This window comes from Crinia signifera, chromosome 9 (genome assembly GCF_055691185.1).
Source record: "Crinia signifera chromosome 9, ASM5569118v1, whole genome shotgun sequence".
Taxonomy (NCBI): Eukaryota; Metazoa; Chordata; class Amphibia; order Anura; family Myobatrachidae; genus Crinia; species Crinia signifera.
In genome coordinates this window covers 128,284,038-128,301,478 of record NC_139225.1, presented here as the reverse complement: position 1 = coordinate 128,301,478, position 17,441 = coordinate 128,284,038, and the positions used below count along the sequence as shown (strand labels likewise).

General features: G+C 44.4%; 1 protein-coding gene across 2 annotated transcripts in view; it reads left to right on the top strand.

Annotated features, from left to right (window-relative positions):
* The window catches only part of MAP3K10 (mitogen-activated protein kinase kinase kinase 10), a 46,179-nt gene extending 41,533 nt beyond the window's left edge, over positions 1–4,646 (top strand). For both annotated transcript variants that reach the window (XM_083159741.1, XM_083159742.1), the window contains 2 exons: positions 369–1,091; positions 3,712–4,646. In XM_083159741.1, the coding sequence (XP_083015867.1) occupies positions 369–1,091; positions 3,712–4,103 (1,115 nt within the window). In that variant the 3' untranslated portion in view covers positions 4,104–4,646. The remainder of the gene's footprint in view (positions 1–368; positions 1,092–3,711) is intronic.
* The last annotated feature ends 12,795 nt before the right edge of the window (positions 4,647–17,441 follow it).

The window sequence follows — 17,441 nt, the reverse complement described above, 5'->3', positions numbered from 1 at the left end:
AAACCAGATCCTATTGGAGCCAATTAATAGACAGAGGGTTCGTGGCTGTGCAGGGAAAGGTAGGAGGAGGAGGGAGGACAATACCCTGATAATAGTACATAGTATATAACAGGATACATAGAGCTCGGTAGTGAAGTATTTATCAGAGGAGGAGAACGAGGACACAACCCTGGAACTGGAGAGAGAACTGATCGGTACAAATACCGAAACAGGCCATGAAAATACACTGACTAAAGACGCCAACACACTTGGCTATTGGAACACCAATTTGATTATTTAGCCTGATACGGCTTCATGTGTAGCGCATTGACTGGGTGTCAATATTTATAGAATGGCTAAGAACCTTATTACTTTTATTCTCGTTGCAGAGGAATATGTGGATAATGAAGGCTCCGTTCCCCAGTCCCCATATTCCACACAGTCCTACCTCACGCTACCCCTCCAGTCCGATGCCAGGAGTTACACCGAGGACTCAAGCCTCTCCGCAACATCGTCTTCGGACAGCCCCAAACGCAGCTCCCAGCCCCGAAGGAAAAGTGAACTTGTGCTGCTGGGATGCGCCTCCCTTTTGGCAGCTGTAGCGCTGGGCAGTGACCTGGCAGAACTGGTGCCCCAGGAAGAAAAGAGAAAGGGTATTTTTCAATGGGCAGCGAGGGGTCCAAGGCGTAGTGCCAACTCTCCCAGCCGCTCCATGTCTAAGGAGGAACCGGTCATCCCACCTAGTTCCGTTACCCTCATCTCCTTGTCTTCCATCTCAGACTGTAATTCCACCAGGTCCCTCATCCACTCAGATAGTGACAAAGCCAGGCTGGCCTATGATAATGTGCCCTGTGGGCAACAGGTTGTAGAGGAGCCCAGTAGGGAGCAGAGTGTCTCTGGTCGTAACCCACTCGTGGACTACAAAGTGGAAAGCTTCAAGCGAGACCCACGGCAATCGCTGACTCCTACTCATGTCACAGCAACCAGGCCTGATGCCTCAGCAGCGAGGGGCCACCGGAGGACTCCGTCTGATGGGGCAATAAGACAGGTGACACAGGGTCACCGGCGGTCTCCCTCAGATGGCAGCACCCCACCACAACTTTGTGACGCAGGTCAGTGTTGTTTTCTAGAGTTCCTCAGGTATGGGTAAAAACTGGACCCAGACAAGACCCCGGACCGCCAGTCCGGACATCAAAATCTGCAGTCCAGAGCTTGTGGTGTCCGGTCTGGGGTTGTCCTGTCCTGGGGGTGTCCTGTCTGGGGGGAAGCTTCACGTGACAGCTGTCACCATGGAGAGGAGGAGGGGGAGAATGACGCCTCCCTATATGGTCCAGGCATTTAGAAAAAAACGGTATGGTCTGGACCAAACGGGGAGGCTATAATCTCCCCTTCCCCATGTCCCTGGTGATAGCTATCACAGGCAGCCCCCAGGCAGGACACTACAAGCTCTGGACTGCAGATTTTGATATCCGGTCCAGTTTTTACATAGTTCCAGTTCCTCTGTATTACTCTGCTATTAGAACAGACATTATTGGTAGTTACCCCCCAAAAAATATCCAATTCCGATCAGGCACACGGCAGGTATCACTGCATCCTTTAGTATAAACCTATATGCACACGTTGTGTATACAACTGCTGAATAGCAGCCACCCAAATATCTACACTGTAACTCTTTGCCTTATCCTATTATACTTCTCCTGTCCACCCACTTTCAGATGCTTGCTCTCCAGCACTCTTATCCCCCTGCCAGTCTCAGCCTCCTCCGTTTCACCAAAGAACCACTAAGCCCATTGTCCCACCTTCCCCTAATGTATATTGTCCCTTCCTTCTGCATCTTTAGTTCTACAGGTTTTCAATTTCATTCATATGCTGTGTTCAGCACGGATAGCCCAGTTATGAGCAAACATATGGGGGATGGGGGGGGGGGGGGGGGGGGGGGCTGTCATGTTCTTGAGGTACGGCCCTGCAACACACACACACACACACACACACACACACACACACACACACACACACTGTTCCGTGATATGTAGTCTTACAGGGTGTAGTTACCTAGATAATTCCAGCTATTTGGTGTATGGGACACAATAACTGGACAGGTTCTCCATTCTTAACAAGGTGTCATAGGATGAGATGATCTAAGCATGATCTATGAACCTAGAAATACGATTTTGACCTTGTCGGGATTTTGACAGTCGGGATTTTGACTGCATCCCATATGTATAGATATATAGGTCCAGAGAGGGCAGCTGCTATGGGGCCCACAGCTGAGAGCGGCCCAGCTTACCTGTACATTTTTTATCATTGGGGGCTGTACAATCTTTTGCTATGGGACCTACATGTATCTAGTTACACCACTGGATCTGATAAATCGGACACCGTGTCTCTCTCATATTTTCCATGTGTCTTTTTTGACCTTTAGCGTTCTATTTAGATAAAAGTTGTGTATGAAGAGAGTACTATGACTAGAGTGCCAATCAGGGGCCCCTCACTACATACTACTAATACTCTAATGGTCTTATTCAGGCTTATCACCTAGATACTATAGAATGGGCAACTTTCTGCAGATAGGCTTAGATGGAATATTGGCCCTCAGACACTGTTACTGTTGTCCACGGTTCCACTTATTGGCCACTATGGTGACGGTTGCACTTGGCCTCCTAGTTGCCCCAAGTATGATACTTGTTCTGCCTGGCAGTGCCTGGGACAGTCAAGGGGGACGAAGAGTATATGGTGGTATCTCTGACCAGTGTATGCACAGGCTTATCTGCGTGCCAGCGTGGCATGGGCGCATCTCTGCTAGTCTATAATAAAATTGTTAGCACTCCTACAATAAGGTGCAAGTAATCCTTTACATAGTTATTTATTTATTACCAGTTATTTATATAGCGCACACATATTCCGCAGCGCATATAGAGAATATTTGAACGATCACATCAGTCCCTGCCCCAGTGGAGCTTACAATCTATATTCCCTATCAAATATACACACACAGACATTCTAGGGTTAATTTGTTGGGAGCCAATTAGCCTACCAATATATTTTTGGATTGCGGGAGGAAACTGGAGTACCCAGAGGAAACCCACGCAAGTACGGGGAGAATATACAAACTCCGCACAGTTAGGGCCATGGTGGGAATAGAACCCATGACCTCGGCGCTGTGAAGCAGTAATGATAACCATTACACCGTGCGTACTGCCTTTCATTGAAATTAATGTGAAGGTTCGATTTTATCGAATTTCCAGATTGTTGCTGTTTTATATGAAAATAAACAGACATTAATGGGGGTATTCAGTCTTTGTTGATATTTCCAACAGTGGAATATCGACAATTCCGTATTCAACCCTGGCCAAGACTCGGCTTACTATGGAGGAGAGTCTGTATTGTCGGAAACAGCGATGGATTGCCAAATCTGTGCCCGCTTTTTGACAAAACTACGCAGTTTTCACTGATCCACTGACTTTCCAACATTGGACAGTCGGAACATTGAATAGGGACTGGCTGATAACTGGTTGCATTGTGAAATGACATCACCAGCACCAGCTCTGGTTGACATCTGTGAATCTGTCATTGAAGTAGAATCTTCTCTCCAACCCACCATGTCCTACCAGCTTGGATCCAGTTGTTTAACCCCTAAAGAGCTGCAGGTTTCTTGAGTTGTATCTATGAGCTGAATCCATCATATCTATGTCATGTTTCCTAATGAGAACTATTTCTGTTTTGATCCCACAGATTCTAAAGAGCACACTCCTTTCCCTCGCCTTCCAGACCCCCACTTTGTGTTCCCCCCACCAGCCCGGCGTAAAGCCCAGGACAAGGATTTGGCAGTAGAAAGGCCGACCACCTTGGAATTTGCTCCCCGCCCTCGCCCATCCTCCAGCCGGCCCCGACTGGACCCATGGAAATTTGTGTCCCTGTCTCGGACTCACAGTTCATCCCCGCCTAGCAGTGGAGCAGATGCCAGCTCCAGCGGGTCCACAGAGGGCATTCAGATGGGGGGAGTTGAGACTCTGCTGGACATGGAGGTGGAGGGGCAGAGACTGGACAACACTGTCCCCTTGTGTGGTGAAGGGGTACGGCTGAAAACTGACCCTTATTTTAATTTGGGGACGGATGTGTCTTAATGTGAGCGGCTGCAGGAACAGAGTATTATCCAGCCGCTGACTCCTAAAGGAAAGGCGCGGCTCTTATGAATGTATTTTGTGGTTGTAACCCAACGGGTATAAAAAAAAATAAAAAAAAAGACTTCTGTAAGTGATTTAAAAAAAAAAGGAAACAACCCACTTTTGATTCCTATTGTTAGGATCCGCTGAAGCAGAGCAAACAGATTCCGGTGTATGAATTCGTTACTGCAGGCCTCCGGCCCTGACTTATTGCAGTGTTCTCTGAGGTCACACTCTCGGCCCCTCTGTAGATCAGGATTTAATGATCTGTTAATGATTTCTGTGAAAATGACTGAGCCTTTGCCCAACCCACCTGTGTTTACACCTGTCCTATATCCGCAGAGGGTATGGGCACATAACCCTGCTGGAACCCTGGGGATCGCTGGCTTAGTATCATTGTAGCATGGCAATAGGCAGGATGTAGCGACTCCCAGCAGCTCACCTGTTCCATCCATCGTTGTCTTAATGGTGACCGAAGTATTAATAAAGAATGTTACCACTCTCCTCCACAGTGTATATGCTTGTATCGCATACATATAAAAGACATATCTGAATGTATGTACAGTGTGTTTCTTCATCATCTGCTGTCCACAACAACCACTGGGCCTGATTCAGACCCAAGTGCCGCCCGCCGGGGGAGCGAACGCCCACCCCCCTTCGCCGAGTGAATGTCCGCGCCTCCATTCGCATATGGCTGTACGAGCAGTAAATCATTCCATGGTCGCCGACGCGCAGATAAAACTGACTTTTATCTGGGCTGAAGATTGACGAAAAAGGGGACGGGTATTGATGTCATGTGACGTTGACTGCCCGCCCCCAAGCAGGCATCAGCCCACCTGCATTCCAATGCCCCAGCCAGCTCTCCGCCCCCTTTCCTCCCCTTAGTGTGCAAATGCCCGGTGAGTGTGATACTCACCAAAGGGGTTTGCACATTGGGTCTGTACATGCGTATTTTCACCCATTCGCATGTGCAGACCCGAAACACTGGTCCCTGCATCAAATTCGCTGTGTACCGATCAAACCTGAATCGCCCCAATTGTCACGCTCTTCTGCCACAATACAGTGTGTGACATTTGTTGTTTACTTAGAGTAAATGTGACATAAAAACGCAGTTTGGGGAAAATGTGTCCCCAACTGCGGGCCAGCAAGGACAGGTATAATGATGTGTATGAGATTGATCCCTTGCAATTAAATGGGGGTATAAATAGAAAAGATATTACGATCCAGCGATGATCTGCCCCCACCGCATTGTAAGCAACAAAAGCATTGCCCCCAATGCCAGGCTGCATAAGATGCATTTGCATTCATTAATAGTTTGCCATTTATTTATTGAACACTTACCCACTGATGGGGGCTATTATAATTTCGACGGTTATGAGCTCATAAGTGGCAACAATGCCTCTGGGAATTTCCATACTATGTGGTGTACATTATAGCAGGGCCCTAATGCACATTGGGGGTTATTCTCGCAGCCTTGCGAGTCCAGCAAACCCCACCTTGGGAATCGTGTCCCAACCGCCACCGATTCGCAAGGGCGATTCGCTCGCAGGGCCTGCGAATGGATGTTACACAGTAACATCCATTCACAGCCTTGGGGGATCCCCCCACATCATGCGATGGTCGGTATGGAAGTACATTTATTTATATATGCAAAGACTATCTAATTTATTCATGTCGCACGCAACCAATAATTGAATGTCCAGATTTATAACCAATGAATATTATTTATGAATGTAAACTGATGAAACTGTATCATGGATTACAAAATATAACAATACAGGTATTATACATAATAACGATTATTATGCTCCAGCATCCTTAAATAAAGCTAACCTCAGTGTTATATACTGTGTATGCAAATACAGCGCGGGAGGGGGCGTGGCTATGAAGCAGCCATTTTGTGATACCAAGTCTTTGTGTCCGCCATTTTAGATACCGCCGCATGGCACACAAAGGAACCTTATTGTCGGCCATTTTAGATTCCACTACAAAGCTGACAAAGGAACCTTAACTAAAGACTAATAACTTCCGCCTGGCGATCACACATAAACTGACTGTACTTTCCTATATCTTTCCACAACATTTACTTCAATTTAACCTCTAACCTGCATCATGCAATACTCACAACTATATTATATAACTCGCACATTCAGCAAACACACTTTACCTGCAGCATACAATCTATGGCCTTGCTATATCATACTCACATCACATGCCGTTACACACACACCATCCGAGCATCATGCTATCAACATTTGTTACATCCGATTATCTAGATATTCTAGCCAGACAATATACTTTAAAAGCCTTTCCGCAATCACACTTGGACACACAGTGGCTAGTTTAAATATCCAGACACATAGCAAACAAAAAGAAGCTATTTCATGGTTGCCTACCCTCCCGGAATTTGCGGGAGTCTCCCGGTTTTTGCCCCATTCCCCCGGTCTCACGGAAATACCCAGGATCCTCCCGGGTATTCAGCCTGCAAGCTGAAAAGTCGGACTGCGCATGCGCAAGTCATGATGCGCTGGGTCCTACTAGCGCGATGTCCTGCCCGATTATGTAAATGAAAGCCACAGCGGGCTCTGTGAGTAGCGCTGGATACAGCAGCTACTCATTACACAGTGGCCTGAAGTATGGAGAGCAGGAGCAGCGGCAGCGCGAGAAGTGGCGCAAGCAGCGGTGAGCGTATTTTGCTAAAATGACATGTTTTTTTTTTTTTTTTGATGAGATCCGCCTCTGGCTCCGCCCCCTTTTTCGTCATAGCGCTCGGCCCCGCCCCTACCTCCTGCTTCTGGCTGCCCTCTCCCGGAGAGGGCAGCCCAAAAGTCGGCAACGCTGAGCTATTTACACTCCTTGCATACAAAAGATCCAGGACCTAGGCCTTTGCTTTGCCACATGGCAGCAGCAGGATTAGGCCTCACTTTGTCCACATGTAAACGTACACGGCTATATCTATGTATTTAGGCATATCCTTGCTCACAATTCATAACTACAGGCTAGCTAACCATCATCCACACAGATCACCTTCAACTACAGACAGAAGCTTTCTTTGTCCAAACCATAGGTAAACATACACTGGGCCTATGCACATGTTAATATCTGAAGACAAACTAAGAATGGAAGTTAACTACTCTTAAACTCTCTGGCATAATCCATATTCCATAACCGGGGTCCTAGTACACAATTAATCAGTCCTACAAGTTTATACATTACTCAAAGCCATGTGTCCAATCTTATCCAATCTTTCTCCAGGACTGTTGCACTGCATCTTGACCGGCTCAGGTTCCAAAAACAACTAACTTAAAACTGTATTTTTACTTCCCAAGAGAACTTTCTAGGGGGAGGGGAGAATCTATTCATTCACCTGGTTTCACTAGATAGACACGCCCCTTTGTTTGCTGTATCTTGTGACTGGCTTAGCTAGTCTCTTTGGAAATGTTAATGACTTCATCTCTAATGCTGGTTTAAGAATATGCTACTACTAACAATATCCATTGTAATATTTCTCTGCAATGTGATATGGAATTCTAATAACTGTCATCTGACAGTTATTATAATTTCGCACCTTTAGAGTCCAAACATGACATTTATGGGATAAAAGATTATTTATCCTTGACTATATTAATTTAGTGGGCATGATTATAATTATGATTATGGAAATTATATGCTAGGAAAAATTAGGCATTGACAGTCGTCCATTTGACAGTAAATAAAACTGTCACATTAATAATGCATAATTTCCGCATTAATTTTCATAATTCATAAAATTTCAATATTTTTCATAAAAATGATTTTTCATTGATAAAAAAAAAGATTTTTAAAGGGTGGAACTTATGTGTATGTGTAGAAAGAAGGGGATGTATCATTTTTGCGCAATGGCTTAATCCGAGATTAATAATAAATGGGGGAGTGCATTTACTTAACGCCGGCATGTCCAGACTATGACCTCACAATAGTTGTAGGGCCACAGTCCAGACACACACGACTGAATGATACATTTGGGGAGTGTATGTGTAGTCTATGTGGGTGTAGTGTTCCTGCATAGGTGTTGTGTAACCTACCGCAGGGTGTACAGGGTCGTACAACCTTCATATGTCCTACAAAGGATGCTGGGAAAACATGGATGAACGACATAACAAAAACAATTTAACAGAGTATTATAAAGATTTCCTGAAAGAGTGGAGAACAGTCATTTCTCCTAGTGCAGTTAGTGGACTAAAAACCCGGCTAGACCTCCCGGGACAAAAACCGTTCTAACGCACTTTTGGGTCATTCCTAGTGTCTCTTGACATTAAACTAAGGGCCAAAGAAAGTCTCTAGGGGGTCTTCTGCTCATCACGACGTGGGGTCGTCTAGGGGTCATCATTCTCTTGGTCGGCTTGTGTATTTCGTCGGCTCTTGGGGCTTTCTAGCTGGGTTCCTGTCCAGTCATCTGTCGGTATCCAAGTCGTCATCTCGAGGACCATCGTCTGTCTACGGCTAGGCTCATCTCTTCTTATCCATTGCATCTGTAGGAAAAAGAAGTATCAATATCTTTGCATTTCTACCTATTTTCCCTACCATCCTTGGCTTCTTGTATTCCATCCGATCCACTTGTAGACTTCCGATAGTTCTGTCGTCGACTTGTTTCCCTGCAGAGACATAAACAGAAAGAACTTCCCAAACGTTAAAAATATCCCGCCTCCCACATCTGTGAAGCTTCTACACTCTAGAGTGCTATAGTTTAACCCTCGCCTTACTGTCTTTTGACACTAGGTGGCGCTCTAATTTATTTAAGGGTATTTCTACCCTGTACTATCAAACTTCTTTCAATTTAACCTCTATACCCCTCCATATATTACAAATACAGTTGTCTGAGCCAGATAATCTGTGTTCTTCTTCGGAAAAATGTGACTAGAGGAAATCTGAGATATTCAGCTTCAATATTTGATCTCTCATTTCCCTTGTCCAATCACTAGGGACTATCAGTTACTTGACATCTGGACCTAACACTATCAATATCTTAAGATTTTTAAATCTCATTTAAAAACACTGTTATATATCTCGTTGTCTAGGGGGTGAAACTTTTTCAATGTTAGGTCCATACGCTCTCCATGCAATTAGGAGCAACAGGGGTTTCCAAATCCAATGCGTCACATTTGACCGGGTCCAATCACAGCTCTTTCCGGCTTACTAAACAACACAAAGAAAAACAAATCGTTAGACACCTTACATGACATATGTCTGATTCTGAGAACCATCAAAACAAACAATAACAATCAAACAAACAAAAGAGAGTACGTATAAACTAACTTCCATTTCTCCTTATCTCCTTACCTGATTCCTAAGAACCTGGACTGACAATTACACCACATACAAGTCACCACTAGGTGGCTATTAACTTTTTAACCACTTCCCTATGCCTATGTGTTCACATATGTGTCATGGGAACTATATGTCATGTAATGAACAAGCATGTTTCAAAAACAAATTTCCTTATACGTCGTTACCCTGGTACCGAGGGCGGATCGTATGCAGTACTCCTTTGAATAGAACATGTTATCTTGTTCTCTACCTTTCCTCGTGTTCTATACCTGTATGTCTTACCATCTTCTAAACCTTCATATGTTTGCTGTAATATTGTGTTCTACATTTAAATCTTTAATCTATTTGTTAAAAAGGGGAGAAAGAAAGTTTAGGAGTCTTGTTTGCTTCAGTTCTTCATGTGTGCGACATCTCTGCTTCTCTATACCTACAGCAGTTATTAACCTGGGGATGTAATTAATTTCAAATACAATTTGGCATTCTCAATTTATCTTGTTACCTTAATACTTATTACCTGAGTCAGTGTGAAACCAGTATACCTACTTCTCCAGCTGTCAATTTGGCGTCAACTGTACATTCTCTTACCACTTGGGAAAAACAAACAGCATCCTCTCTGGCTGTTTGACTCCGCCTTACATTTGACTTCTCTCGTCTCGGAGATGACAGCTGTCTTGAATATTACGTCGACACTTACTAATCCTTAACAAGGAGTTGACACAGGGTATAGGTTAGTCAGTTTCACAATTACATCAGACACTTTAAAATAACTGGTCCCATTATATACGAATGGGGGGGTATTGCTATTCTGCATCAACAGTCTAATTGCACTTGTCCCATCACTTTTTCCTATTGCCATTTTCCTATACCACAGTTTTAAACAAACACTATGCCTCTTCTTACCTCGCGTTTGATGAGAGCAGACATATTTTCAATTCTTATTGTGTAATTCATCCGGTTCGAAGCTATCAACACTGGGAAATTCTAACTTGCTGCCTTGTGTCATTCTTTTTCTTTTGGTAAACAACTGCGAGTTCACCGTGCTTCCTGCACATAATAAAAGCAGCCATTCCTTTTGGCTGGCTTGCTTCCTCCCTAACATGCACGTTATCACAGCGTGACCCGTTATTACCCATAATTACAGGAATAAACGTCCACGCTTAATAGATACCGGTGGGTTATTTAAGTTGAGAGCTCCCCAACCACTCACTTCTCCACACAGCGACACTATTCCGCAATCAAGCGTGAAGCCCACAATGCGAGGTAATGTACTCAATCACCAAGTCTTTCAACTAGCAGCGAACTTCTAGCCAACTTGCTTGGTGCGGCACAATTTTTCCAGGGTATAACAAACTTGTTTTCCTATACCCCCAAAAATTGGATTTCTAAAGTAGCTAATCGGAAACAAGTGCGTTCCGATGTATCTTCTTGTACCCTCCTAGCGGAATCAATTCCACTGAAGGGGCAGTTCCTATGGGCACGTCGTCACGTGAACCCGGTCCTAACTGGACTGTCCTACACTGGACTACACTGCGCTGAGTCGTGCCGTCACACACCCGTTCGCCTCAGTTATGTTTCACACTGGGCGCTGGTTACACCTTGGTCTTATGCATATCTGTACAGAAAATCTTCCTAGGCTGGTAGCTTTTCTACTGGATGTCACACGAGTGTTCCCTTGACTATCAATGGGAATTTAATCAATACTACTTGAATTTCTTGAATTTTGAACAATAATAAAAGAATCCTGTTTGTAACTCAACAGGAGTCTTACTCAATATGTATGAATTGTAATTATCACTCAATTAAGTATCACTACCCATCCTTGGGCATTTACCTGTACAGCGTACCTAGGCAATCACATGTGCCAGCACATGTGTCCATCACGCAAGCAGTGTCTCACTGAGCGGCAGACGTTGACACCCATGTGTCCGAGTCCCGCCTTCTTTTGTATACTTTGCAAACCTATTTGCACTTCTATTTAACTTAACTATTCAAGAAATCCCAATAGCACACTCTTTCTATAACATTTGTGGTTAGCAAGGATATGGCACTATGAATTTAACACCTCTTACAATACTGTAGATATCTCACATTCACAGGGGAAAACAAATGCAATTTTACTCTTAACAGGTACAAACTCCACACAGTACAATACCTCTTACCAATTTTCATGCACTTATGCATTTGGGATAAAGATCACAATAGTTACAAAAAGAAATATTCTGTCTATTGAGCCTATTCAAAACTACAGTCTCTGCTGCTGAGAGTATAAATGAACCATTCCTATTCAAACTCTCCCTTTGGCTATGGTTGTAAATCTATTGTCTCAACACCTTAATTTACATCTAAATACCCTCTGGCTGGCACTTTTAAAAGTTAACAAATTTTTCTTTGCAGGTTATTATGCTTAGGGGAAATCTGTCTTTTAGCCTGAAATAAAAAAAGAAAAATGTTATATATCATACTTGATAACCATTAGTTTCAGTTTCAAATTTAATACCTTAGAGTAACATTCAAATTTCACACTGCTTGGAATTTGTTGATTTTAACTGTACTTGATTTTTTCTATTGACTGGTATTTTATCTCTCTCTGCTTTTATCTTTCTAAAGTTAAAATACTTATGACTCAATCCTATCAATTATGGGAATGAAAGCTTACCATTAAACACTCTTAGCCACCTTGCCTACTATTCTCATTACCATATGTTGAAAGGTATACTAAAAATAAATTTATTTAGTAGACATAGCATTTTTACCCAGAATTCTTTGCAGCATACAATTATACATTGGCTTTCTCAGGTCTGCAGTAAAATACCTGCAATTTATGGCTATACATTATTCCCTTATAATCCGCTTCTGCTGCACTTATAAAAGATGTGCATTTATTTAAAATTTGCACTGCTTATAAAACACTTCAAATTTAAAAAAAAACAATTCAACCTGAAACAGCCCTTGCTAATCATATCTGACTATTATTTAAAAGATAAACATCAAAAGGAGATGCCATCACATGAGAGAAAACAAATTATTAAAACATATTTACTTATAGAATCGCATCTTGATATTTAAATATAAATAAATGTTTTTCCTTTTGTCCCAAAGTTCAAATTAGAGCTTTGTAATACTACAGATCCAACACAGGCCTCTAACCGGAAGTAACATGGAAACACACAAAAACGCACCAGAAAAAAAATAAAAAAACTTTTTCTTCCTTTCTGGTAGATGATCCCACACCTGCCGATATTCGCAAACCTGCGCATATCTGCACATCGTCAAATGCTTAATCCCTAGGACTGAGGCCCCATCTATGGAAGTACATTTATTTATATATGCAAAGACTATCTAATTTATTCATGTCGCACGCAACCAATAATTGAATGTCCAGATTTATAACCAATGAATATTATTTATGAATGTAAACTGATGAAACTGTATCATGGATTACAAAATATAACAATACAGGTATTATACATAATAACGATTATTATGCTCCAGCATCCTTAAATAAAGCTAACCTCAGTGTTATATACTGTGTATGCAAATACAGCGCGGGAGGGGGCGTGGCTATGAAGCAGCCATTTTGTGATACCAAGTCTTTGTGTCCGCCATTTTAGATACCGCCGCATGGCACACAAAGGAACCTTATTGTCGGCCATTTTAGATTCCACTACATAGCAGACAAAGGAACCTTAACTAAAGACTAATAACTTCCGCCTGGCGATCACACATAAACTGACTGTACTTTCCTATATCTTTCCACAACATTTACTTCAATTTAACCTCTAACCTGCATCATGCAATACTCACAACTATATTATATAACTCGCACATTCAGCAAACACACTTTACCTGCAGCATACAATCTATGGCCTTGCTATATCATACTCACATCACATGCCGTTACACACACACCATCCGAGCATCATGCTATCAACATTTGTTACATCCGATTATCTAGATATTCTAGCCAGACAATATACTTTAAAAGCCTTTCCGCAATCACACTTGGACACACAGTGGCTAGTTTAAATATCCAGACACATAGCAAACAAAAAGAAGCTATTTACACTCCTTGCATACAAAAGATCCAGGACCTAGGCCTTTGCTTTGCCACATGGCAGCAGCAGGATTAGGCCTCACTTTGTCCACATGTAAACGTACACGGCTATATCTATGTATTTAAGCATATCCTTGCTCACAATTCATAACTACAGGCTAGCTAACCATCATCCACACAGATCACCTTCAACTACAGACAGAAGCTTTCTTTGTCCAAACCATAGGTAAACATACACTGGGCCTATGCACATGTTAATATCTGAAGACAAACTAAGAATGGAAGTTAACTCTTAAACTCTCTGGCATAATCCATATTCCATAACCGGGGTCCTAGTACACAATTAATCAGTCCTACAAGTTTATACATTACTCAAAGCCATGTGTCCAATCTTATCCAATCTTTCTCCAGGACTGTTGCACTGCATCTTGACCGGCTCAGGTTCCAAAAACAACTAACTTAAAACTGTATTTTTACTTCCCAAGAGAACTTTCTAGGGGGAGGGGAGAATCTATTCATTCACCTGGTTTCACTAGATAGACACGCCCCTTTGTTTGCTGTATCTTGTGACTGGCTTAGCTAGTCTCTTTGGAAATGTTAATGACTTCATCTCTAATGCTGGTTTAAGAATATGCTACTACTAACAATATCCATTGTAATATTTCTCTGCAATGTGATATGGAATTCTAATAACTGTCATCTGACAGTTATTATAATTTCGCACCTTTAGAGTCCAAACATGACATTTATGGGATTAAAGATTATTTATCCTTGACTATATTAATTTAGTGGGCATGATTATAATTATGATTATGGAAATTATATGCTAGGAAAAATTAGGCATTGACATCGGCGACGGCGCACACATATAAAAGTGACTCTCAAGTCACATATATGCATTGACACTCGGGAGGAAGTGGGCGGGCAGCTGACCGCCGGTAAAGTCAGCTGCCCGCCCCCGCGTGATAGGCCCATTAGCATGAGAACGCCCAGTATTCTCATGGGAACGCCCATGGAAAGCTGGGCGTTCCCATATATGTTAATAGAACGGCCTGCCGCCCCACGTCCCTTTCCGCACACTTGGGTGCATGTGGATACACAACCATCGCACATGTACAGAAATGACCCTGCGCATGCACAACCATCGATGCCCATGCAAAGATTCTGGTCCATGCAAACGAACCATAATAAGGGCCATATACTCATGGACCTGTCACCATACGCATATGACAGATGTACGTCAGTAACCCAGAGTAATCATAGCTTTTACAGGCTAGTGCGGGCCGAGCAGTGAAAGCGGATATATGGCTGCCCCGTATATGTTACAGCGCACCTTTGTTTCATCCTACTCATCCTTTAATAATTAGTTTAGTCTGTTGTGTGGCTTTAAGGTAGCACTGCTGTCATTGCTGTCACAGAAGTGTTGTTTAACCCTTTGAGTGACAACGTTGCAGTTAGCGATCCTCAAAATACACGCTAAAAATGCCAGCGTCGCTCACAGCGACTGTTCTTAATACATATACAGCCAAGACAATTCCCGCAAAAAAAGAGCAGTCGCTGTGAGCGGCGCTGGCATTTTTTTTACGGATATTTTGAGGATCTCTCGCAGCAACGTTGGCACTCAAAGGGTTCGCAAAACAAAAAAGTTTGCTTGGCAATTTGCACACCTAATTTGACAAATTCCCTTGGCACTCAAAGGGTTAAGGCTAAAAATGACCTGAGAAGAGCTTTTCATAGTGAATGATAATAATATATTGATGATCGTTTTCTTTTTGTAGCATTAGTACTGTTTCTTGGGGCTTCTGCACAACAGGGAGCATTCTACGAAGTGGTGGAATCCAAAAACATTCCTAAAAATATATGACGGATCAAATCTAAATTTTTATAACCGATTTGATGACAAAGTCTCTATAGGATGTACTTTTTTTTTTTTTTATAACTATTGCTTAAAGTGACTTTGCTGCTTTCTTAGGATGGTTTTCTCCTTGTCCTGTATTAACTTTTGGTTTATATATTTTACCACTTATTTATTATTGTGGAAAGTTGATTGACTGAAAAAATGCACATAAACATGATAAGAGAGTTTACTTACCATCTCGTGGTATCCGATTCATGGATGGTTGACACTTTCCAGTGGCGGCCCGTACCTTTTCTGGGGAGGGGGGCTGCCTCTGCACCCCTCCCTGTTGCCGCCGGTCCCTGCAGACAGAGTTCCCGGCACCTGTGCTCTGATGACAGGTGCCGGGACTGGTGCATGCGTACTACAAACCTCTGTACTGCACATGCTGCCAGCTTCTATGGGCTGCTTCGGCAACAGCCCATAGATGTAATCATGGTCCCGGCACTTGTACAATACAAATGACAGGCACCGGGACCAGCGTGTGTGCAGTACCGATATTGTAGGAGCCGGACTGGAGGCAAAGCCTGGGGGTAGGCTCCCCTGACAGGGTTTGTAGGGAGCTGACTAGCAGTTAGTCATAGGAGGAGTGCTTAAGGAGAGGGTCATAAGGGGAGGGGCTTAACGGGGTGTTGGAGGGCCAGGCCTCCGGAGCGCTTTAGCCCATCTGTGTCCCCCAGGGTTCAGCGTCGTTCACGGAGCCCCGTTAGGGACCCTCCAGGCCAGGCTGCGGGCCGGGCACCTTCCGCCCGCAGGACCAGGTCTGGGAGGAATCCAACCAGCAGGCGGAACCCTCCGCGCGGGGGGGATCCCCCCCACTTGCAAGAAGATCCGGCGTTGCGTGGTACTGGACCTGGTGCGGTGGGGCATGCTGCTGCCCAGCGCGGGGTGAGTCGTGCCAGGGGGGCAGAAGTACAGGCTGAGGACTGCAGGCCTGGTACACGGAGCGAGAGGCGCACGGCTGGCTCCGCCTCCAACGAGGTCGCGCCGGCTGGTGCTGTACCTGAGGGTCGGGATGGCGGGAGAAGAGAGACGGCAGCGTCAGCAGATGATGGAGAAATACCTGGTCCTTCCTCATTGGCTGGAGTTCGTCAGGACACTGGACCTGCGGCTGCTGGGTTCACAGCCCCCAGGCAGCCTGGTGAGTCTGTCTCTATGTCTGTTAATGCTTTAGCGCAGAGTCAGGGGGGGGGGGGAGGGTTAGCCCTCCAAGGGGAAATGAGTAGAGGTTTTACTGAATTATTGAGTGGTTTTGCAGATTGGTTGGTGGGTTTGCGGCAGGGGGCGGGGCCGTCCCCGGCGGCAGCATGGGTGCCGCAGAATGCGGGCACACCAGCTAGCATTAGTGTGTCAGGCAGTAATAGTGTGCCGGTTAGCAGTGGGGTGCCGGTGAGCAGCGGGGTGCCGGTATCCGGCGGTGAGCAAAGTAGCAGTAGTGCAGGGGCAGAAGGGGGCAGTGTTGGGACGCAGGAGGAGAGTGGGAGGCTCAGTGACACTGCAAAAGGGGAGGTGTATGTATGCTTTGAGGGGCCATTGGGGGCCCACCTGAAGCAGGAGGTGAGGGAGAAGATTTGGAAAGGGGAATACGTTGATATATTTTCATTGCTCCCTTTAGAGCGTTTTAATCTGGATAGGCCCCGTAAGGAAGAGAAGAAGGAGGAGGAGGAACGGCGGCGGTATCGGCTGATACCGCGGTCATTCACGAACTGGCTACAAGCATTTGCTATTTTAGCTAGTGTGATTGGGGAGAAGGCACCTGACAATTGTTCAGGCTTGTTTTGTTACATGGATGCGATAGGAGAGGCATACCGTGTGTATGGGGGCTTGGCTTGGCTCAGGTACGATGAGCAGTTTAGGCAGAGGAAGGCTGTTCGCCCTAACATACGTTGGGACCATAAGGATATTGCTTTATGGTTGAAGGTGACGGCTCCCACAAAAAGTGGGCAGCCCTTTCGTGGGGACGGGGGGGGGGCCGAGGGAGGCCACAAATGGGACGGCCATGCAGAAGGGACTCTGCTTTGCCTTTAATGATGGGTCATGT